At 42.5% G+C, this 24,200-nt stretch overlaps 1 protein-coding gene across 6 annotated transcripts in view; it reads right to left on the bottom strand.

Annotated features, from left to right (window-relative positions):
- vrk2 (VRK serine/threonine kinase 2) overlaps positions 1 to 24,200 on the bottom strand; it is a 111,515-nt gene that overhangs the window by 65,074 nt on the left and 22,241 nt on the right. For all 6 annotated transcript variants that reach the window (XM_061910994.1, XM_061910995.1, XM_061910997.1 and 3 more), the window contains exon 6: positions 3,221 to 3,329. In XM_061910994.1, the coding sequence (XP_061766978.1) occupies positions 3,221 to 3,329 (109 nt within the window). The remainder of the gene's footprint in view (positions 1 to 3,220; positions 3,330 to 24,200) is intronic.

Consider the following 24,200-nt stretch of genomic DNA (forward strand, 5'->3'; position numbering starts at 1 on the left):
GTTTGTTTGGACATTTCCTGAAAAAATTATTAAAACCTGTCCATAACATAAGTTATGGACAGGTTTTAAACACACAAAGGAATCCTGGCAGAAACAAAACCTATTTGGAGAAGGTAAGAAAGAAAGAGAGAGATTCCCTACCATATTTTAGTACCTTGGTCTTTATATCGTGATAGTATCGTACCGAATGATTTTGATACCGATACATCTGTCACAGGGTGGTGAGCTTACTTCGGCGTCACCCTAAGGATGCAGAGAACGGCAGGCAGAATGCAGGTAAAAGATAATTTATTACTACAAAGAGGCGTGGAGCCTAAAACAGCACAACACTGAAAATAAAATAAACAAACTAAATATAACTATTTAAACAAGGAACAGGTGTGCTGACATGACATGGAACAGAAAGTAAAGGTGCTGCAAAACACAGGGACCAAACAGGACACACTGACAAAACAAGAACACCAGAACAGGAAGTGACTCTAAACACAGGAAAACCCAAACGAACTGTCAGTAGCACTTCTGACAACATTTCTACTAAAAGATAAACTTTAAATGTTCTGTGTAAATAAATTCAGGGCATCTTAATTTTCTTTTGAAGGGTAACTGCACTTTTTTATTTTATTTTGAATATCATTCCCAATCCTTATGAATGACAAGCACACATTTGTTATGTTTTAGGCATTTTAACAAGTAAATAAATGTGATCAAAAGTCAGCTTACAATGCAGTCAATGAGAGACTCTATTCTGCCTATAAAGTGCTTAATAAAAACCCTCCAAACACCTGCTGTAGGTATATGTAATTCAGTAACAGGCACAATGATAATAACGTAACGTTTACATTTTTTGCTCATATTAAGCATATCGCGGCGCATCAATTTTAAAAAAGGCATCACAACATTGGCTTTTTCCTTTGCCTAGAAGAACACTGATTACTACTCACTTCATGAGAGCCAACAAATATAATAAAACACTGCACAATGTGTGCTGTCACTGGGAAACCGACTATTAGAATGTTGATAGATACTATATTAACGTTTGAAGCAAAGGTGGTAATACTAATCGCCACAATTGAGATGTGTTTTAAAGCGACACTTGAAGAGCAGCGGCTTCTTGTTTAAAGTGTCACCTTAATCGTTAGTTTTGAAGCCCAAATACCTCCATATCGCGCTTCACCGTCCTCTTTATTAACCAGTAGAATTGTTTTTTTTATGCCATTCTTCCTCTCCAAGATGTTATTGCTTGCATGCACTTTGTGTGTGCGTTTTGACACACTCAACATCATGCGCCTCTGTAGTGACCGCAACGCAGCGGCACTTAGGTGAAAGAACGGTAACGGTACTTTTCAAAGGCAGTATAGTACCGATTTCAATCAATTGGTATCGCTGTATTTTATTAGTACCGGTATACCAAACAACCTATAGGATTGCATGATATACGATATGAATTTGGCCGACGATAGAGCTTTTAATACGTTTGTCATATTGATATGATTCATGTTGATGACAGTCTAGCTGTGTCCTACAAAATAAACAGCTCCAAGAAAACAAAGGCAGCCTCAAAACACTGTACCATTCTTGTTAGTGGCTAACGTTCCTCCAAAGCGCAAAAAACGTCTAAGTCAACGATCCTTGCCTTCATAGCGACAATTAAACTACATTTCTTACAAGTATTATTACTTATCGACAAAGATGAGCTAAACTGGTTACACTATGCATTGTAGGAGGATATGCTCGATGCTAAGATACAGCTCTTGAAGGTTAAAAGCAACAATATCAGGTGTTTTATCGGGAATACTATCATGTTTGATACTAAAGTGGTTAGATCGATATTTTTTTACTACCAAAAATATTTATGTTGTTATTGTTTACATCAGGAAATAAGTCCCTGGACAAAGGAGACCTTTATTGGCAAAAAACAATTAATTTAAATCAGAGCCATTATAAGGTAATAATTAAAACATTCAAATGATATTGTTACACTGTCATCCTGTGTTAATGTATAATTATAATTGTGACCAATATTAACATTATGTAATGATCTTGAACATTTTAAGTGTCAGTATCAGCATTGGTATGGCCAACAGGATTTAGAAGGGCACAAAAAAAAATAAAACAAAATCAAGGGACTGCACCGAGATTAACTGTGCCCTATTCTGAAGATTAATAACTCTAAAAAAGTAGTTTAAATTGGTGCAATTGATCCATATCCATATGATCCATATGATTAATAACTCTAAAAAAGTGGTTTAAATTGGTGGAATTGATCCATATTAGCTGGGCCAATGGGTCTAGAGATTTGAGTAAGCTGCTGCCATTGTTGAAGCCATTCAAACTGCGCGTAATTTATTACTTTCCTCTCTTATGTGTTTGAGATGGCGTGAGGGTGCCCTGCCTCATTTCATTAGCAGGTTTTCTTTGAAAATCAAGCCCAATTTTACTTTTAAATACTTTGATCACTACGTTATTTCTCCGAAAATAATACTTATTAATTTTTGTACTTATGCAAGAACACTAAAAGTAAAGAGACAACATGTGTTTGTCTAAAATACTATACATTCATTGTTTGCCGCCCGCAACCAGCTGCTTGGCTCACGCTAACAGCCTACTAAAAGCTACATGTGAAACTGAATAAAGCAGGCTTTCATTCAAACTTACCAGTCTGAAAATGTGGTAAACACACCAAAATGTACCAAGTGATGGTGTTAAAAGTAATATTTGATTGTCTTACGGCTGCTTTCCAGGCTAATCGCCGTCTCTTTATTAGCTTCTTAACCCAACTTCCTTCAACTTTGCTTTCACGATAGAATTAAGAAAAATCTCACCAAATCCTTTTTCCTGAAGCAATCATGACCATGACTGTGGCAGTTAATTATGTCGCACAATCACACTATGTTTTGAACTTGTTAAGGGAATAAAAAAAAATTAACCACGGAGTATTGGATCCATCCATCCATCCATCCATTTTGTACAGCTTGTCCCTATCGGAGGTCCCAGGGGATGCTGCATCCTATCCCAGCTGCACTCGAGCGGAAAGCAGGATCAATATCCAAATTTGTAGTATTGGCCAAAACTAATGTGAAGTATCAAAGTATAGATTTTAGACCATATCCCACATCCTTAATTGGTCATTGACTTTGTGTTATCTTGGAACGCCAGATATTTGACAATGAACAGAGTAAAAATCACTTTTTTTATTTTTATAAATTGAGGATGGTCTCACCACTACTTGACCAAGTCGGAGCACACTGGCCTTCTTAACACGACCTCCATTGCGCTCACAGATTTTCTGTAGGTCAATGCCGAGTCGCTCCATAACCATAAAACGATACCTAAACAAAGAGAAATAGATCAGAGGGGAGATTTACTTTGTATTAAATATAGAAATAAAAACAAATGTGTATCAAATACATATTACTAATACAAATATATACACACACACACACACGTGTATATATATATATATATATATATATATATATATATATATATATATATATATATATATATATATATACACATACATATATATATATATATATATATATATATATATATATATATATATATATATATATATATATATATATATATATATATATATACCACGTTTCCATGAGTTGGGATATTGTGTTAGATGTAAATATAAACGGAATACATTGATTTGCAAATCATTTTTAACCCATATTCAGTTGAATATGCCCCATTTCCATATGAGTTGGGAAAATGTGTTAGATGTAAATATAAACGTAATACAATGACTTGCAAATCATTTCCAACCCATATTTAATTGAATATGCTATAAAAACAACATATTGGATGTACAAACTGATAAACCTTTTTTTTTTGCAAATAATCATTACCTTTAGAATTTGATGCCAGCAACACGTGACAAAGAAGTTGGGAAAGGTGGAAAAAAATACTGATAAAGTTGAGGAATGCTCATCAAAAACTTATTTGGAACATCCCACAGGTGTGCAGACTAATTGGGAACAGGTGAGTGCCATGATTGGGTATAAAAAAAGCTTCCCAAAAAATCCTCAGTCTTTCACAAGAAAGGATGGGACAAGGTACACCCCTTTGTCCACAACTGCGTGAGCAAATAGTCAAACAGTTTAAGAACAACGTTTTTCAAAGTGCAATTGCAAGAAATTTAGGGATTTCAATAACTACGGTCCATAATATCATCAAAAGGTTCAGAGAATCTGGAGAAATCACTCCACGTAAGCGGCATGGTCGGAAACCAACATTGAACGACCGTAACCTTCAATCCCTAAGACGGCGCTGTATCAAAAACCGACATAATTTCTTAAGGATATCACCACATGGGCTCCGGAACACTTCAGAAAACCACTGTCACTAAATACAGTTCGTCGCTACATCTGTAAGTGCAAGTTAAAGCTCTACAATGCAAAGCGAAAGCCATTTATCAACAACATCCAGAAACGCCGCTGGCTTCACTGGGCCCGAGATCACCTAAGATAGACCGATGCAAAGTGTAAAAGTGTTCTGTGGTCTGACGAGTCCACATTTCAAATTGTTTTTGGAAATATTCGACATTGTGTCATCTGGACCAAAGGGGAAGCAAACCATCCAGACTGTTATCGACGCAAAGTTCAAAAGCCAGCATCTGTGATGGTATGGGGGTGCATTAGTGCCCAAGGCATGGGTAACTTACACATCTGTGAAGGCACCATTATTGCTGAAAGGTACATACAGGTTTTGGAACAACATATGCTGCCATCTAAGCGCCGTCTTTTGCATGGACGCCCCTGCTTATTTTAGCAAGACAATGCCAAGCCACGTTCAGCACGTGTTACAACAGCGTGGCTTTGTAAAAAAAAAAAAGAGTGCGTGTACTTTCCTGGCCCGCCTGCAGTCCAGATCTGTCTCCCATCGAAAATGTGTGGCGCATTATGAAGCGTAAAATACGACAGCGGAGACCCCGTACTGTTGAACGACTGAAGCTCGATATAAAACAAGAATGGGAAAGAATTCCACTTTCAAAGCTTCAACAATTAGTTTCCTCAGTTCCCAAAAGTTTATTGAGTGTTGTTAAAAGAAAAGGTGGTGTAACACAGTGGTGAACATGCCCTTTTCCAACTACTTTGGCATGTGTTGCAGCCATGATATGTTGCAGCCATGATATTCTAAGTTAATTATTATTGGCAAAAAAAAAAAAAAGTTTATGAGTTTGAATATTAAATATCTTGTCTTTGTAGTGCATCCAATTGAATATGGGTTGAAAAGGATTTGCAAATCATTGTATTCCGTTTATATTTACATCTAACACAATTACCCATCTCATATGGAAACAGGGTTTGTATATATATATATATATATATATATATATATATATATATATATATATATATATATATATATACATACATACATACATACATACATATATACACATTCAAAGTTAACGCGATAACGCATTAAATAAACATTTCAATAACGGCATTAGTTTTTTTAACTGCCTTTTAAAGCGAACACTTCCTTTTTGACCCTCGAGCCATGCCATAGTGGGGGAACTTGGCTGTAGTTCACTTGCTACTGATGAGCCGCAAGCGAGCAGAAATGGACAAAAGAAAGTCTACCTAATGGAAATATAAGGTTCAAAGCCATGACAAGTTTTTCTCCCGCCAAGAATGACGTTTTCCACTGTGAGAAGAGGTGAAATCACTGCAGCAAATGGTAAGTGGCGCTTCACTTCCATTTTCAGATCACGGTTGAGGTGAAGTGATAACAAAACATTTGCATTGTTGCTGTGACTGCTTTATTAAGTAGGATGACATAAGAGTTTAACAGAAATGAAAGACGGTCAGCAGAGATGTTGAAAGGAGACTTTTTTTTTTTATTATCAACAGGCAAGCCGACAACAAATTGTGTCAAGACACGTTCTCAATTCAATCGCACACTTTTTCCGGCTTCAAAATAAAAGTGCTACACTATATATCCGTTTTAACTATGTTTGGGGTTTCTCCTAATGTACGGTCTTCATAAGAGCCGCCAAAACTGACAAAAAAGTAATATAGCGTCCAGAAGATAAAGTCTGACGTTTTTTTGGCTTTTAAGGCCAATTTTATTCCAACAACAGGCCCAATTCCAACAAGTATTTCCTCCGTGCACACACGTCTGTCTCCGTTCTTTACTCCTCGACTCACAACACTTGCTCATTCTACGCCGACACTGTGTGTTCATAGACTACAGGAAAAATGACTTACATAACACACATTAACACCAGACATACACACAGGTTTGTCTACGGCAGAGGCAGCGTGTCTGCGATGTGGACATACTTTAATATATTCAAGCTATAACCGCGCACAGCTATCTTCACAATTTAAAACGACACTGTCCGCTTTTAACGAGAGAAAGGCTCCCAGCAACGCGAAGCAAGTGTGACGTCAGGTTCTCTGCGGCGCTTTTCGCAACATGGCGTGACAGAATCCAAACAGAGTTGCCACTAACACCAAAATAGATGCTAGATTTGTTGCCAATCGTTTTTATTACAAAAAAAGTGACAATGGATTGGAGATATCTAAAAAATAAAATAATTTCAACAAAGTACATTGTACATATAATAAGCAGCAACAATTTAAAAGTACAACAAAATGATATTATGTAAGAAAAATATATGTTAATACCATACGAAATATATATTCACATTTTTTTTGCCTTTTAATGCAGCTGAGATAGGCTCCAGCGACCCCCTGCGACCCCAAAAAGGGACAAGCGGTAGTAAATGGATGGATGGATATGCATCATAGCAAATCATGCGATGATGTCATGTCGCCCCCACCGCCACATATAATTTGGCAATTTAGAGAGACCCTGACATTGACAAAATAAAAATGTCTTACATCACAATTATGCTTTGTCAGAGATGTTTTGTAATGTGATTCTGTGATATTTGCACCTAAATAAATACTAGTACATTAGTTTAGGAGTATGGAGATTGGGGTCAGGGATTATTCTGGCTGGCTGAAATATTGTGTAAATTATTTTATAATATACTATGGTGGGGTCCTCAATACAGTACATTTTATTCATTAATTGAGAGGGTTAAAACATTGTCATGCAGCAATATGAAGCCACCCCTCTTGTAGGGATGATGTTCGAAAACCGGTTGTCCAGATGCTTCAAGAAGAAAAGAACCGATTCCATGGATCCGAATCCCTTTTTGATAACCGGTTCCCGCTATCGAAGCCTCTATACCGTATTTTCGCGACCATAGGGTGCACCGTATTAAAAGGCGCTGTGTCAGTTACGGGTGCTATTTCTGTATTTAATGCTTAAATAAGGTGCAGCGTATTTTTGGGCGCAGGCATGGTTAAACATACGCTGGCTTAAAACATACACCAGCTTAAAACATATGCTAGCATGCCTGGATGCTGTTTTAAAAAGGCAGAAGGAGCAAAGCTGAGTTTGGTTGTACTGTATTGAAGTATTTATCACTGTACTATAGGGACGTAACGGTACGTGTATTTGTATTGAAACGTTTCGGTACGGGGGTTTCGGTTCGGTTCGGAGGTGTACCGAACGACACGGACATATTAAGTAGCGCACCGCATATTGTGTAAACAATGCACACCAAGGCACCATGAATTGATTAACGTGGATCCCGACTTAAACAAGTAGAAAAACTTATTGGGGTGTTACCATTTAGTGGTCAATTGCACGGAATATGTACTCTATTGTGCAATCTACTAATAAAAGTTTCAATCAATCAAAGAAACAACAACACACGGCATGCTAGCAACGACTGGGCTATGATACACTGATTATACCTCCTCTTTTCATGGGATATGTCCTCCTTGCGGAGCCGTCCAGGTGGAGTTTCTTAAATTGCTCGAATGTCCGGCATTTTGAGTTGTGGTTGCGTGTATTTTCAATGTACGTTCAGGTTTACGAAGGGATTAAAAACAAAAACAAAAGTGGTGCACGCAGCGTTAACATTCGTAAGGGCGGAGCAGAGACAGAGAGAGTTATGATAAACGCACATGCGTCGCCAGGCTCTGCTTTTCATCCATTGACTAATCAAATTTAATTTTTTATTATCTATAGTAGGGGTGTCAAAAGTGTGCCCCGGAGGCCGTTTGCGGCACACAGCTAATGTTTTAAAGGCCCTCGGCACATTCTAAAAATACTATTAAAATAAACATAAAACAAACAAAAGTGAAATAAAAAAGCTTAAAGGCTTAATGTAATTTAGAAAAAGTTGCAACATTGACTAATAAAATAAAGCTGTTTTCTTTTCTTTCAAACTGTCATTGCTGAAACATAATATTGAATCAAAATCAATGTTATTATGAATTATTGACCTATCCAAGTTTCTGATTACTTCACATCAAATATTCCACTAAGAAAAATATTTTTGGTGGAAGATTTAGCAAATTTATTACATAAATAATCAAAAAAAAAGTATACTTTTTTTTTTTCTTACTGTACCGAAAATGAACCGAACCGTGACCTCTGAACCGAGGTACGTAACGAACCGAAATTTTTGTGTACCGTTACACCCTTAATGTACTGACATTGTTTTTTGATCAATCCTCATCCACAAACCCATCAATGTCCTCATCTTCTGTGTCCGAAATGAACAGCTGGGCAAGTTCTATATCAAACACGCCAGATTCCCTCTCGTCATTTTCAAAGTCAGTCTTGTTGCCGTAGAGCTCCTTGGAAATAATGCCGGCTTTTCCGAAAGCTCAAACAACAGTGCAAGCAGACACGTTACCTCAAGCATCCACGATCCATTCACAAATTGAGGCGTAACTCGCCCGATGCTGCCTCCCAGTTTTCGTGAAGCTGTGTTCATCTGTCAACCATCGCTCCCACGACGCTCACAACTGCACTTTGAACGTCCTGTTTACACCCATGTCCAGTGGTTAGAGTTCCTTCGTCATGCCTTAACAATGACTCCAGGTGGAAACTTTTCTTTCGGCAGTGTCTTCTCCTTGAAAATCACCATAGGTGGCAGTTTATGTCCATTACCGTAGCAAGCAAGCACAACAGTAAAAGCCGACTTCTCTTGCCCCGTTGTGCTTATCGATCCGCTACCGTACTGGTCCTCTTATTCTCCACAGTGTGCTTCACCGGGATGTCGAAAGTGAGCAGCACCTCGTCCATGTTGGTGATGTGTTTCTCTGCATTTTTTTTATTTACAACGCACATAGGGGGCGTGCCATTAGCGTCCTCTCACCTGAAACCTTCACCCTTTAACGTCCGCATGCTGTCCTCAGTGCAGCACGGTGGAAGAGGGGTCAGTGCATCTGCCTCACAATACAAAGGTCCTGTGTTTGATCTTGCGATCGGGATTTTTAGGAGTGGAGTTTGCATGTTCTCCCTGTGACTGTGTGGGTTCCCTTCGGGTACTCCGGCTTCCTCCCACCTCCAAAGACATGCACCTGGGGATAGGTTGATTGGCAACACTAATTCGGCCCTAGTGTGTGACTGTGAGTGTGAATGTTGTCTATTTGTGTTGGCCCTGTAATGAGATGGCGACTTGTCAAGGGTGTAGCCCCACCTTCCGCCCGATTGTAGCTGAGATAGTCTCCAGTGCCCCCACAACCCGGTAGGGAATAAGCGGTAGGAAATGGATGGATGGATGGATGCTGTCCTCAGTCACATCCGCCTCTTCTCCATATAAACAGCATACCGGCCGGCCCAGTCACATAACTATGGATGATGTTCGAAACCGGTTCTCCCGGTTGTTTGATTAGCAAATAACCGATTCTATGGACAAGAATCCCTTTTTTGAGAACCGGTTCCCGTTATCGAGGCCACTGTAGTAAAGAAAAAGAGTTGATTCTTTATTCGAATCCCTGGGAACGAATCCCGTCCCACAGGAAATGCCCTGTGGGACATCACAGGAAATGACGTAGCTCAGTCATTCGGCAGCAGATACAGAAAGCCGCAAAAATAATGCACCGGAAAAAAACGCCTCAAGGCATGGCTTCTTTTTACAAAAAAATATGACAAGGAAACGTAAAGGGGAAGTATAACAAGCATGTTGAAACATGTTCAGGCCGCGCATAACCTGAACGTTCGAGAACCATGGCGTGTCTTCGACACGTGAAGAAGCAACAACAAAGATGACGAAGCACGCCCCTTTTCCTCTGTTTCAACCTGCAGCCCCAGTTACATTGATAGTGCCGGTGTGTAACTAACGTTAACTGTTGGCGGTTAATTTCCATATTTGCTCACTTGTAGCCTTTAGGCTAAAATAACGTTACCTTTTATGTCAACTGTCGACTGCAGTAATGTTAGCTAGACTAACGTTACCTAAGCATAGTCAGTGGCTAACTGTAATGTTAGCCTTTTTGTATTTGTCTGATAACGTTAACAGTACCTTGTAGCCTACACCACTCCAGAGTTTGCAGGTCTGTCTAATAAACTAGCTTCCTTTCTTTCGTTTATTTCGTACATGAACACACTGACAGCATAACACATCACAGTTTCATATAATTTTACTTTACATCATGTCTGAAAAGGAGTGGGAAGAAGTAAAGATTATTTAATCCTAACCCTTTACCACTTCAGAGCGTTTACAAATATTTACATCATTCCGTGACCTTTTTATAATAAAATAACATCCGTGAATTATAATGTACAACAGTTTTGTAATATGTCATTAATTAATTCAATCATTATTAATATACTGATATGAAAAATATCTTATTTTCAATAAGGTTGAAAGTATTTCTCATAATTCTTCTTTGTTCTTTGTAAGTACTATTAATTTGAACAACCTCTTAAAGTGGATCATATCAGTACAATGTTTAACTTCATTACTTAATCCATTCCGTCATTTATTTCCACATACTGATTTGCTAAAGACTTAATAACAAACACCCTAGTCTTCATATTTAGCTAATTTCACCATCCATATTCTACCGCTTATTCCCTTTGGCGTCGCGGGGGGCACTGGTGCCTATCTCAGCTGCAATCAGTCGGACGGCGGGGTACATATGTCTGTCCCTCATTTTCTCTCCAGGACAAAAACATGCAGTCATTCCTGGAGGAGGCCACACTGATGGACCCCAGAAGGTTTAGATACAGACTGGATGAGGATATTGTCAAAACTATCTGTGTGTCCAAGCTAGTTCCACACAAACTGAACGTGTTTTTTTTTTCCACCGCTGGCGACACGATTAGCGAAGAGAGGGTCAAACATACATCCTGAAAAAGCAGACATGCTAATTTTTTGGAAGAAGAATTGTTGATTGATGACTGTGGCGTTCTTAATGTCATAGTGTGTGTAATTACTATGTTCCAATAGCAGCAGAAGTGCACTTTCTGGAGAGCTGTATTATTTTCAGTTTTGTGCCCAAGGGACTGATTTTATTTAACACTATTAATATTTATACACTTATAGTGAAGACTGCTACGTGAACACTCGAAGACCTCCTATGAAGAAAACAAACCAAGGACCCAGATTTCCCTCGCCCGGACACGGGTCACGGGTGCCCCCGGAGGTGGGGCACGATGGCGAGCGCCATTGGCCAGGCCGGGAACAGCCTGAAGAGGCAACGTGGGGCCCCCCTCCAATGAGCTCACCACCCATAGCAGGTGGCATTGTAGTCGGGTGCGATGTGAGCTGGGCGGAAGCCGAAGGCATGGCACTCGGCTACATAAGTTAGCTCTTGGGACGTGGAACGTCACCTCACTGGGAGGAAGGAGCCTGAGCTAGTACGCGAGGTAAAGAAGTTCCGGCTGGATATTGTCGGACTCACCTCGATGCACAGCAAGGGCTCTGGAACCAGTTCTCTCTCTCTCTCGCTCTCTCTCAAGAGAGAGAGAGAGAGACTGGACTTTCTTTCACTCTGGCGTTGCCGGCAGTGAGAGGCGACGGGCTAGGGTGGCAATTCTTGTTGCCCCCCGGCTCAAAGCCTGCACGTTGGAGTTCAACCCTGTGGAAGAGAGGGCAGCCTCCCTCCACCTTCGGGTGGGGGGACGTGTCCTGACTGTTGTTTGTTCTTACACACCAAACAGCAGTTCTGAGTACCCATCCTGTTTGGATACACTCGTGGGAGTACTGGAAAGTGCTCCCCCGGGTGGTTCCCTTGTCCTACTGTGCGACTTAAACGTTCATGTTGGCAACGACAGTGAAACCTGGAGAGGCGCGATTGGGAAGAATGGCCGCCCAGATCTGAACCTGAGCGGTGTTTTGTTATTGGACTTTTGTGCTCGTCACAGACTATCCATAACAAACACCATGTTCAAACATAAGGGTGTCCATATGTGCACTTGGCACCAGGACACCCTAGGCCGCAGTTCCATGATCGACTTTGTAGTTGTGTCATTGGATTTGCGGCCTCAAGTTTTGGACACTCGGGTGAAGAGAGGGGCGGAGCTTTCTACCGATCACCACCTGGTGGTGAGTTCGCTGCGATGGTGGGGGAGGATGCCGGACAGACCTGGCAGGCTCAAACTCATTGTGAGGATCTGCTGGGAACGTCTGGCATAGTCTCCTGTCAGAGAGAGTTTCAATTCCCACCTACGGAAGAACTTTGAACATGTCACGAGGGAGGTGCTGGACATTGAGTCCGAGTGGACCATGTTCCGCACCTCTATTGTCAAGGCGGCTGATTGGAGCTGTGGCCGCAAGGTAGTTTGTGCCTGTCCTGGCGGAAATCCTCGAACCCGTTGGTGGACAACGGCGGTGAGGGATGCCATCAAGCTGGAGTAAGCGGACAGGGACAGACAGGTCAAGCGGTGTGCGGCTTCAGCTGTGGCGGAGGCTAAAACTAAGACTTGGGAGGAGTTGGGGGGTGCGTTGGAAAACGACTTCCGGACGGCTTCGAAGTGATTCTGGACCACAATCCGCCGCCTCAGGAAGGGCACTGTCAACACCGTGTATGGTGCAGATGGTGTTCTGCTGACATCGACTGTGGATGTTGTGGATCAGTGGAGGAAATACTTCGAAGACCTCCTCAATCCTACAAACACGTCTTCCTATGAGGAAACAGTGCCTGCGGAATCAGTGGTGGACTCTCCTATTTCTGGGGCTGAGGTTGCTGAGGCAGTTAAAAAATTCCTCTGTGGCAAGGCCCCGGGGGCAGATGAGACCCACCCGGAGTTCCTTAAGGCTCTGGATTCTGTGGGGCTGTCTTGGTTGACAAGACTCTGCAGCATCGCGTGGACATCAGGGGCGGTACCTCTGGATTTGAAGACCGGGGTGGTGGTTCCTCTGTTTAAGAAGGGGAACCGAAGGGTGTGTTCCAACTATCGAGGGATCACACTCCTCAGCCTTCCCGGTAAGGTTTATTCAGATGTACTGGAGAGGAGGCTATGCCGGATAGTTGAACCTCAGACTCAAGAGGAACAGTGTGGTTTTCATCCTGGTCGTGGAACTGTGGACCAGCTTTATACTCTCAGCAGGGTCCTTGAGGGTGCATGGTAGTTTGCCCAACAAGTCTACATGTGCTTTGTGGACTTGGAGAAGGCATTTGACAGTGTTCTTCGGGAAGTCCTGTGGGGAGTGCTCAGAGAGTATGGGGTATCGGACTGTCTGATCGGTGTGGCAGACGCTGTATCAATCTGTTGTGGTGAAGAAGGAGCTGAGCTGAAACGCAAAGCTCTCTATTTACCGGTCAATCTACGTTCCCATCCTCACCTATGGTCATAAGCTCTGGGTTATGACCGAAAGGGCAAGATCACGGGTACAAGCGGCCGAAATGAGTTTCCTCCGCCGTGCGGCAGGGCTCTCCTTTAGCGATATGGTGAGAAGCCTGCCATCAAGGGGGGAGCTCAAAGTAAAGCCGCTGCTCCTCCACATCGAGAGGAGCCAGATGAGGTGGTTCGGGCATCTGGTCAGGATGCCACCCGAACGTCTCCCTTAAAGACGTGTTTAGGGCACGTCCAACCGGAGGGAGGCCAGAGGGAAGACCCAGGACACGTTGGGAATACAATGTATCCCGGCTGGCCTGGAAACGCCTTGGGATCCCCCGGGAAGAGCTGGACGAAGTGGCTGGGGAAAGGAAAGTTTGGGCTTCCCTGCTTAGGCTGCTGTCCCCGCGACCCGACCTCGGATAAGCGGAAGAAGATGGATGGACTAAAAGTGATCACAGAGACAGGTTGTTTTTGTGTTACTGTATATTTGTTTTTCTGAAAAATCCCACTTAATATATTTCGGTTAACAACAGTCAATAGTTATTTATTTTTGTATGGGGGTAAATACAGTCAATATTTATTTATTTATTTTTTTCTTATAAAATAAAAGTGAGCTTTTATTAAACCAAATACCGTGTGTTTTTTTCCATATCCAACAACCTATCTGGATTCGATAAGAGAATCGATAAGGAACTGGATCAATAAGAGGATTCGATAATGGGCTCGAACTCGATCATTTTTTTATCAAACATCCTCCCTACACATAACATTTACGGCTTTTGGAACTCAGTGTACACACAACAACTTATCTGGATTCGATAAGATATTCGATAAGGAATTGGTTTGATAAGAGGATTCGATAATGGCATCGACCGATAAATTCTTAACGAGCATCATCCCTACCCCCTTGAAAATTATCTGTCTAGGGTACACTTATTATTAATGAAAAATTATACCGATCTGCAATTAATTCTGAGTTAACTATGAAACAAATGCGATTAATCTTTATAAATATTTTAATCGTTTGACAGCCCTAATATATATACATATATTATGTATATATACATATATACTGTATATACATGCATGCATACATACCACATACAAACTGGAGGTTGACCGATATTTGGCATTTTGACTTACATCAGTATCTGCCCTTATAAAATGCATACGGTATAGTAGAGATGTCCGATAATATCGGACAGACGATATTATCGTCCAATAAATGCTTTAAAATGTAATATCGGAAATAATCGGTATTGGTTTCAAAAAGTAAAATGTATGACTTTTTAAAACGCAGCTGTATGGAGCGGTACACCGAAGTACAGAGCGCCAATAAACCTTAAAGGCACTGCCTTTGCGTGCCGGCCCAATCACATCATATCTACGGCTTTTCTCACACACACACACACACACACACACACACACATGTGAATGCATCCATACTTGGTCAACAGCCATACAAGTCGCACTGAAGGTGGCCGTATAAACAACTTTAACACTGTTACAAATATGCACCACACTGTGAACCCACACCAAACAAGAACGACAAACACATTTCGGAGAACATCTTTAAAGTAACACAACATAAACACAACAGAACAAATACCCAGAACCCCTTGGAGCACTAACTCTTCCGGGACGCTACAACATACATCCCCCGCTTCCCCTCTACCCCTCACCTCAACCCCGCCCCCTCCAACCCCCTCATGCTTTCTCAGAAAGCGCATGTCCCAAATTCCAAGCTGCTGTTTTGAGGCATGTTAAAAAAAATAATGCAATTTGTGACTTCAATAATAAATATGCCAGTGCCATGTTGGCATTTTTTTCCATAACCTGAGTTGATTTATTTTGGAAAACCTTGTTACATTGGTTAATGCATCCAGCGGGGTATCACAACAGAATTAAGCATAACAATGTGTTAATTCCACGACTGTATATATCGGTATCGGTTGATATCGGAATCAGTAATTAAGAGTTGGACAATATCGGAATATCGGATATTGGCAAAAAAGCCATTATCGGACATCTCTACTGTATAGATATATCATTGATAATAAATAATAGTTATCTCTACCACCATTAGTATACCCACCTGTCTTTGGATTAAGAACTTCCTGACCAACCGACCCCAGACAGTAAAACTTGACCCCCATCTCTCCTCCCCCCGCACACTCAGCATCGGCTCTCCACATGGCTGTGTGCTGACCCCTTTCCTGTATTCCCTCTACACCCATGACTGTAGTCCAGCCCACTCGAACACCATAATCAAGTTTGCCGATGACACGATGGTGGGTCCCATTTCAGGGGGGATGAGTCTGCATAAAGAGATGAGGTCCTGAAACTATGAGCGTGGTGTTCAGTGAATAATCTGGCACTGAACACCACAAAAACCAAGGAACTCATCTTTGACTTCAGGAAAAACACTGCAGGCCCCGCTCCCCTCTACATCAACGGCGAGGAGGTGGAGAGAGTCAACTCCTTCAAATTTCTCGGCACCCTCATATCTGCTGACCTGTCCTGGACCCAAAATACAACTGCGGTCATCCGGAAGGCCCAGCGAAGACTCCACTTCCTGAGGGTGCTGAGGAAGAACAGACTGGAGTGACAGCTGATGCTGACCTTCTATCGCTCGGCTGTCGAGAGCCTGCTGACGTACTGCATAACAATGTGGTACGCCAGCTGCACTGAAGCAGACAAACAGGCGATTTAGAGGGTCATAAAGTCAACAAAAAAATCCTTGGCTGCCCCCTGCCCTCCCTGAAGGATCTACACAACTCCTGTTGCCTCAAGAAAGCAAAAAACATCACCAAAAACAGCACACACCCTGGCTTCCACCTGTTCGACCTGCTACCATCAGGCAGGCGCTACAGGTGCATCAGAGCCAGAACAAACAGGCTAGGAGACAGCTTCTTTCCCAGAGCTGTCACCATGTTGAATTCTAACTTATAATAATAATAATAATTCATCCCTATACAATATCCTGCCCTAATACCCTACTGTGCAATACTACCCTTCGAGTGCAATACGTCCGACACTGATTGTTATTTATTAATTCGGTACTCTTGTCTCGTTCTGTATATTGTACAGTATTTTGTATTTCTATAGTGTTTTGTATATTGTACAGGATCGCTTATTATTTTTATTGGATAGTAGCCTGTTTATTTCAATTGTTAGTTTTTTACTTTATTACCTCTTGTATTATTTATTTTACCCCATATTTGTTCCCACTACCGCACCTTAAGTTGGAGTCTAATCTCGTTATATGCAAATATATGGACAATAAAGTCCATTCTAGTCTATAACTTTAAGTGTAATAATAATTGAGCAAAAGCCTTTTTTTCACAACGGGCCCATTTAAAACTAATTGTTATGGAAAGTAAGAATTAAGGTCAACACGCCGACCTTATGCGGCACTCTCTACGAGGGTAAGCTGTTTCAGGAGACAAAGTAGCAAATTAATCACATTAACACCTCCAAATCAGCCCAAATAAGAGCCTATATACACAGTTGTGCAATTGTCTGTTTCGTCTCTTCTCCGACTTAGACCGAACCAGCCTCCTGAATGACAAACTTCATAGAACCACGGTTACGTACCATAACCATTCGTTCTATTTCATATCTGGTCAACACGCCATCGTGCGGGTCAAGAGTGTACCAAATAAGGTCGGGCAGGAAGTGAAGCGAGGCCAAAAACCCTCAGAACATGAGTTCGGTCCAAAACATAGTTTATTGATGAAAGCCTCAGGTTGTGATTAAGCAGTCAAAGGCCAATGAAGGCTACATTTTGTGAGAGAAATAATTTTCAACTGAGGAAAAGGGTCAACATAAACAAAACCTCCTTATTAATGAAACACAACCACCTGGTGAATACTAACCCTGAAGCTGTGATCCAGCTCGGCAGGGACCACATACACTTTCCTTGCCTGAAGCCACAGTCCAGCATGGCAGGGACAGCACGTTATACTGGCCTGCTTCCAGAACGGCAGACGCCATTGATGAAGCAACATTTAGCCTAGAAAAACTAGCAAAGGTCTCAGGAGAGGCCTAACTAGCTGCCGCAAAAAATGTCCTCCAAGACAGCCCAACAGGCAGCCACCACGCCACCCTAGATGGAGGGACCTCAGCAGCAGAATAAGCCAGAGTTATAGCGTTGATAACCAACCCTGCTTGGACATTTAACTTTTATGTTTTCCTTTCTCTTCTTACAAGCTGATCAGTCTGTCTAACAGAACATGTGCAATGAATGTACAACCCTAGGGACCAGACCAGACAGACTAAGTGCAACTGGGCTGCCTTTGCAGATTAATGAAGAGGATGAAAGGGCTCTAGAACCAAGGGCCTCAACACAAAAGAGCAAGGGAATACCTTCTGTAAAATGATGAATTAAGCAGGAAAGAGATGGCAGAGCCTTCTCCTCCTGATCTCAGACAGATGCACAGACAGGGTGATGCAGTGCAGAGACCCACTTAGCTAAAGCCATGGCAAGGAAAAAGGCTGTGTTGAGGGAAAGGAGCTCCAGCCCCAATTTGGCTAAAGACTCAAAAGGAGGCTCAGACAGAATCAACTGTTAAATCCCATGATGGGACCACGTGGGATTTTGGTGGCCGTATAAAAAAGGGCTGTGAGTCCACTGTCCTACCCTCAATAGGGCTGTGATGGTCAGATATGGCAGCCACGTAGCCCTTCAAGGTGAATTATGTCAGCCCTTTCTCCAGCAGTGTCCTTAAAATTAAGAGAACCCCTTATGTCCCTCAGGAAACCTGGTACTAGCTCTTTCCTGCCCACAACTGGAAAAAATGTTTCAATCAGCCAGCATATATTATTACCCTAGCAGAGGGAGCTCTTGCTGCATGTAGGGTAGCAATAACAGCAGGATTCAAGCTATAGGGCGGGCTCTGAATCCAGACCAAATGCCTTACCTGCCCTGCACAATCTGCGGGTGAAGTTGCCACTACCCTGGACAGGAGATTTGCTGCCACATTCACCTACCCCAACAAGTATATGGCTTTCAGGGACACACCCTGAGCATGAGCCCAGAGGGGAAGTTTGTGTGCCAGGTCGTGCAGAGACCGCAGACCTACCTGAAGGATAATGTAGTCAACGAACGTTTGAATTGACAGTTCGAACCAGCACATGCATCCCCAAATCACGGAACAGAAATACACCGAGGCCTGATACACTACCAGTTCGAGCAGGTTGTTGTGAGCCCCCCTCCAAAGGGGACCCAACCGGCCCCAGGCCGCATGGTGCTCCCATAGAGCCCTCAAGCGTGCTTCTGAGGCATCCGTATGACGGTCACCCTTTTGATCACACTGAGGCCCAGGGCCGTAGTCCACCATGCAATTTTTGGAGGCAAATTATAGACACGGGGATAACCCTGAGGCCATCCGCATGGAAGCTCACAATGTACCTGACAAGCAAACACTGCAGCGGTTGCATACAACGCAACCCCAGGTACACCAATTGGGATGCTGCTGCCATGAGGCCAAACAGCCTGCGGCCATGCTTCACTTGGTATGTGTTTGCCCACAGTTTAATGTGACAAGCTATCCATCAGCACCCCTGTCCTCTTCAAAGTAAAGTCATTTTCCTTGAGGTTGAATGTTTAACCAACCTCAGATATTCCACTGTCTTGGATGGAGTAAGGCAACTCTTCTCCCTGTTCAAGGCCAGCCCTAAGTCTTTGACGTGCTTCAACACTGCGAAGATGTCGAGCCGAGCTTGTTGTTCTGTTGGGGAGCAAACCAACCAATAGTCCGGGTAATTCAAGATATGAATACCCTGGCGACAGAGAGCGGCCAGTGCCACCTCCATGCACTTAGTGAAGGTGTACGTGGCCAGTGACCGCAGAACGGGAGGAAAATGTACTCGTACGCACCTTCACGAACATGAAAGTGTGTCTCTTGCAGATTCACTGCAGGGACTCAGTTCCCATGACAGAAGGCGTAACAGGCAAAAGCATATAGAAGGGCAGGCGTTTCAGAAAGTTGTTAACCGTTTAGGTTTGAGATAGTTTTTCTTTGCAACCAGGAATTCGGTCGAATAAACCCCTTGGCCAACTCGCTTGGGACAGGTGTTATTGTCCCCTTCTGCAGAAGGGCCATGACCTCTGCCACAAAGAACTGATATCTTAATCTGTTATGTTGCTTAGGAGGGTAGGAATGATTCTGGAAAACGGTGGTGTTCTGTTTCAGGTCTGGCTTCTGTACTATGACTCCAATGCATTCAGTACCCAAGAGCAGTGATTTTTGAGCTTACGCACCAAACAGCAGCTCAGAGTACCTCAGAATTTCCAGGCACAGTCAGGGCGTAGAGGGGGACAGTTTGGTGGCTGTAGGATTAGGTCTTTAATTTTTGCAGACGTGGTCCTGATGGTTCCATCAGGCCAGGGTCTTCAGCTTTCACTGGATCGGTTCGCAGTAGAGTGTGAAGCGACTGGGATGAGAATCAGCACCTCCCCGTCTGAGTCCGTGGTTTTTGCCCAGAAAAAGATGGAGTACCATCTACGGGTTGGGGAGGAGATCTTGCAACAATTGGAGGCGTTCAAGTACCTCGGAGTCTTGTTCACGAGTTAGGAAAAAGTGGGTGGTGAGATCAACAGGCGGGTCAGTATGGCGTCGGCAGTGATGCGGACCCTGTTTAGATCTGTTATGGTGCGAAAGGACCTGAGACGGAAGGCAAAGCTCTCAATTTACCGGTCAACCAACGTTACAAACCTCACCCATGGTCATGAGCTTTGGGGTTATAACCGAAAGGACAAGATCACGAGTACAAGCGACCAAAATTAGTTTATACTGTCCGCTGGCCGGGCTCTCCCTTAAAGATAGGGTGAGAAGATCTGTCATCCGGGAGGAGCGCAGAGTAAAGCTGCTGCTCCTCCACATCGAAAAGACTCAGATGACCCAGAAGACCCCAGACGCCTCCCGAGGGGGGTGTTTAGGGCACGTCCGACCGGTAGGAGGCTACAGGGAAGACCCAGGACACATTGGGGAGACCATGTCTCCCAGCTGGCCTGGGAACGCCTTGGGATCCCCCGGGAGGTGGCTAAAGGGAAGGAACTCTGAGCTTCTCTGCTTAGGCTGCTGCTTCCACACGCTGACCTTAGATAAGTGGAAGAAGGTAGATGGATGGATGGAAGCAAATTCTGGGGAAAACCGTGATAGGCCAGATGCATTGAAATGAGGACAAAATAGGTCATTTCCAGGCAATAAGGGGAAGGTTGGCATATGCTTTACACACTCCACGTAATGGAGTATGTGTCAAGTGAGCCCGGCTCTTGCACCCCCATACGTGGACGAGGCGGGACAGCACCCAGCGCAAACACAATGGGCAGAAAGGCTTCAGTGTCAAAACATCAAGAATTACATATATCGGTATGGCGGTATTGTATCAATACATACCCGCTTTTGTAAAATATACCGGAATAGTCCATAGTACCAGAATACCGCCCAGCCCTTGCGCTGAGCATTAACAAGCTCCTGCAGGATATCTTGCATTGCCTGTACCTGCGGCTGCAAATTTTCTCAGTCTACCAGCAGCGAGCCACACGTCGCCTCTGTGTTGAGCTCATCCTCTGCCTGCTGCTCGCCTTGGCCAACATGAAGTAAGTGAGAGGGAACAGTGTCGCTATCACCAACCTGTGACATGGTCTGACAGTCAATCGGAGAAAAAAAACAGATGTGGATAAAGCCTCAGGTAGCATACGACTTAACGATTGCAGTGATTACTCTCAGCTCGAAAAGTATGTTGTTTTTAGTTTTGTTTTAGAGTTTGCCTCACGCCGCCCCACCAACTCAGTTTGGCAACAGTGAGTCAATTGCATGAATGCTTTCAGCTTAGTTTATACATTGGATGCCCTTCTTTCTTGCTGCAACATTGGCTGGGAATCAAACCCATGCAAGGCAGCAGCGTGTCCCTTTCATCATCAGGGACACCTACCGCAACAAACAATTTCGGCCACATCAGGTAGCACTTTTCCTTTCCAGGAAAAATAGCTCTTCGTCGCACCACACAATAAAAATAATCTCCAAAAACAATCCGATGATCTGTTCCTACTTAGCAGCAACAAGCTCTTCCTGAATAAAGAAGGCATATTAGTACCACTATTGCTAGTTTCACATAATCATGTCTCTATCTGAAAACCATACTCGCGCCCCAGAGAAAAAGAGACTGAACAGGTAATTGCACAGCTGTATATTAAAATCCCTGATTGTGCCCGCAGGGCGGAGTTGTTGTGATTAATTTGCTACATTGTCTCCTGAAACAGATCAACCTAGTACAGTGGCCCATACAGTGGTGTGTTGACCTGAAATGAAAAAGAACTGGTTATTTTGGCTCAGATGCAGCCGCACTGGTGCCTCCAGCATTGTCCTGCCCATTTGATTGGTTACGCCAAACACGCACTGGTAAGAGGCAGAGCCAATCAGAAGTTGAGGTCTTTTGCAGGCTCCTCATTCACAAACACACAGCGGAAAGAAAAGTGTAAAGAACTCTGATGGGTGCACAATGTCTTGAAGGTACATGAACACATGAAACTTTTACGAAATTGTAATAAACGTCCCAGTACTTTACATGTCACATCTGCTTGTAACGTTACTATGAGCTGAATACCGTAGAAACTTCATAAACATAAGCAGCAGATGCTAGCTCGTACTACAGTGCTTTAGAGTAGAAGCATGTTTGTGTGTTTGAGAGACAATAAAAACTTTATAAAAAAGTCAAACTAAATTCAGTCTAGTTTTCTTGCAGGGACACAAAGGGGATAGAGAGTTTACAGCACAGTTTGTCATGCGAGATAAGTATTTGTGAAATATTTTATATACGCTGCTATAAGGCTGGGCGATATGGGCTTTTTTTAATATCTCAATATTTTTAGGCCATATCGCGATACATGATATATATCTTGATATTTTTGCCTTAGCCTTGAATTAACAATACATATAATCACACTAGTAGCATGATTCTATGTGTCTACATTAAAACAGTTATTAAGCAGTGGCACATACATTCATGTCATTTCCAAAACAGAAAGTGCAAAATTGTCAGAGACATTTTAAAACAAGCTGAGTGCACTTGTGTGCATGATGTCACTAAGATGACATATCAAAACAACACTGAATTAAAGTGCACTTTTTGTACAGAACGCCACTGCTATGGTTTAAAACAAATAAAGTGAACTTTTGTGCATGATGTTGTGGGCGATGTTGACAAGCGGAGGAAACACTTCATTCTCTAGCAGGTGACTTTTCAAATGATGCTACATATTAGCAGTAATGCTACACTTTGTAGCAACGCTTTGGCACCACACTTGACAAATTACGGTTGTCTGTTCGACATATTCCTACTTGAAGTCAAACCACCGCCAGACGATGGACCCCCTGCTGTTTTTCTTGGGAAATAATTCTTCCTTCATTTGTTACCAGACTCGCACCTTCTTTCTCTCGTATTACCACTCGCATGGCTCCGCTAGCATCACAGCTAGCGTTACCCATGCTGCTACCTCACTGCTCCGCGAGGGCGTATACGTATGTGACGTATGAAGTGACAGTATGTGACATATGTAAGAAGGTGCGGTTGCTGTCTGTGAGAAGGACAGACAACAGAGTGGGAAGAGCCTATAGTGTAATGCCCGCAGATAAAAGCAACTGCGTAAGAACGTATACTTGAATATCACGAAAAAGTTATTTTTTAAATCGCACAGAGACAAACCCGTGATATATCGAATATATCGATACATCGCCCAGCCCTATGCTGCTATATGAGTGTAGGCTGCCTAATAATGCAAAATATAAAATGTAGATACCGCATGTTAGCATCATGCCTTCATAAAGGTGTTAATGTACTCTATATTTCTACATAAATAATGCTTTTGATGGACTTTACATTATGTTTTGTACATATTGTCGCTTCATGACAATGTCTTAAAAACTTTTTCCATTTTTATAAAAAAGGATAATATCAGCCTGTTAACGGTCAGTCAATATCAACACTTGTGATCCTGGAATAATTTCAGTTATTAAAAGATACCTATTATAACATATTATTTCAGTCTGTTTGTGTGGCAGGAAAGTTCACTATTTTAGGGATTCAAAACCTCAGGGAGCAATTTATTTATTCAATTTATTTTTACTTCATAAGATAGCTACTGAACTCACGGCACTTTGTTTTTCAAAAAAACATGTTTCAGTTAATTTCAGTTTCAGTCAACAAAGTTAAGTGTTGGGGTTTGTAATAGTAATATTCTAGATTTTGATGCCGATATGTCACTTTCACTGTAAATTAATTTCGGCTCCAAATATCGGTAACGGCCCTGAAAAAAAAACATAATCGGTCAATCTTTAATATATATACACTAAGGTTGTACGGTATACCGGTATCAGTACAGTACCGCAATATTAATGAATCATATTTGGTACTATACCGCCTCTAAAAAATACTGGTCCCCCACCCGTCGTGTCATGCAGAGCGCCCTCAGGAAGAGATGCTTTAAGACATGGCTAGCAAGCCAGCGGGTAATTAATGTCTGTCCGCAGTCAGCAGTGTTGTAACTACTACAATATCACTAATCCTTGTCTCCA

Source organism: Nerophis ophidion, linkage group LG09, assembly GCF_033978795.1.
Source record: "Nerophis ophidion isolate RoL-2023_Sa linkage group LG09, RoL_Noph_v1.0, whole genome shotgun sequence".
NCBI classification, from domain to species: domain Eukaryota; kingdom Metazoa; phylum Chordata; class Actinopteri; order Syngnathiformes; family Syngnathidae; genus Nerophis; species Nerophis ophidion.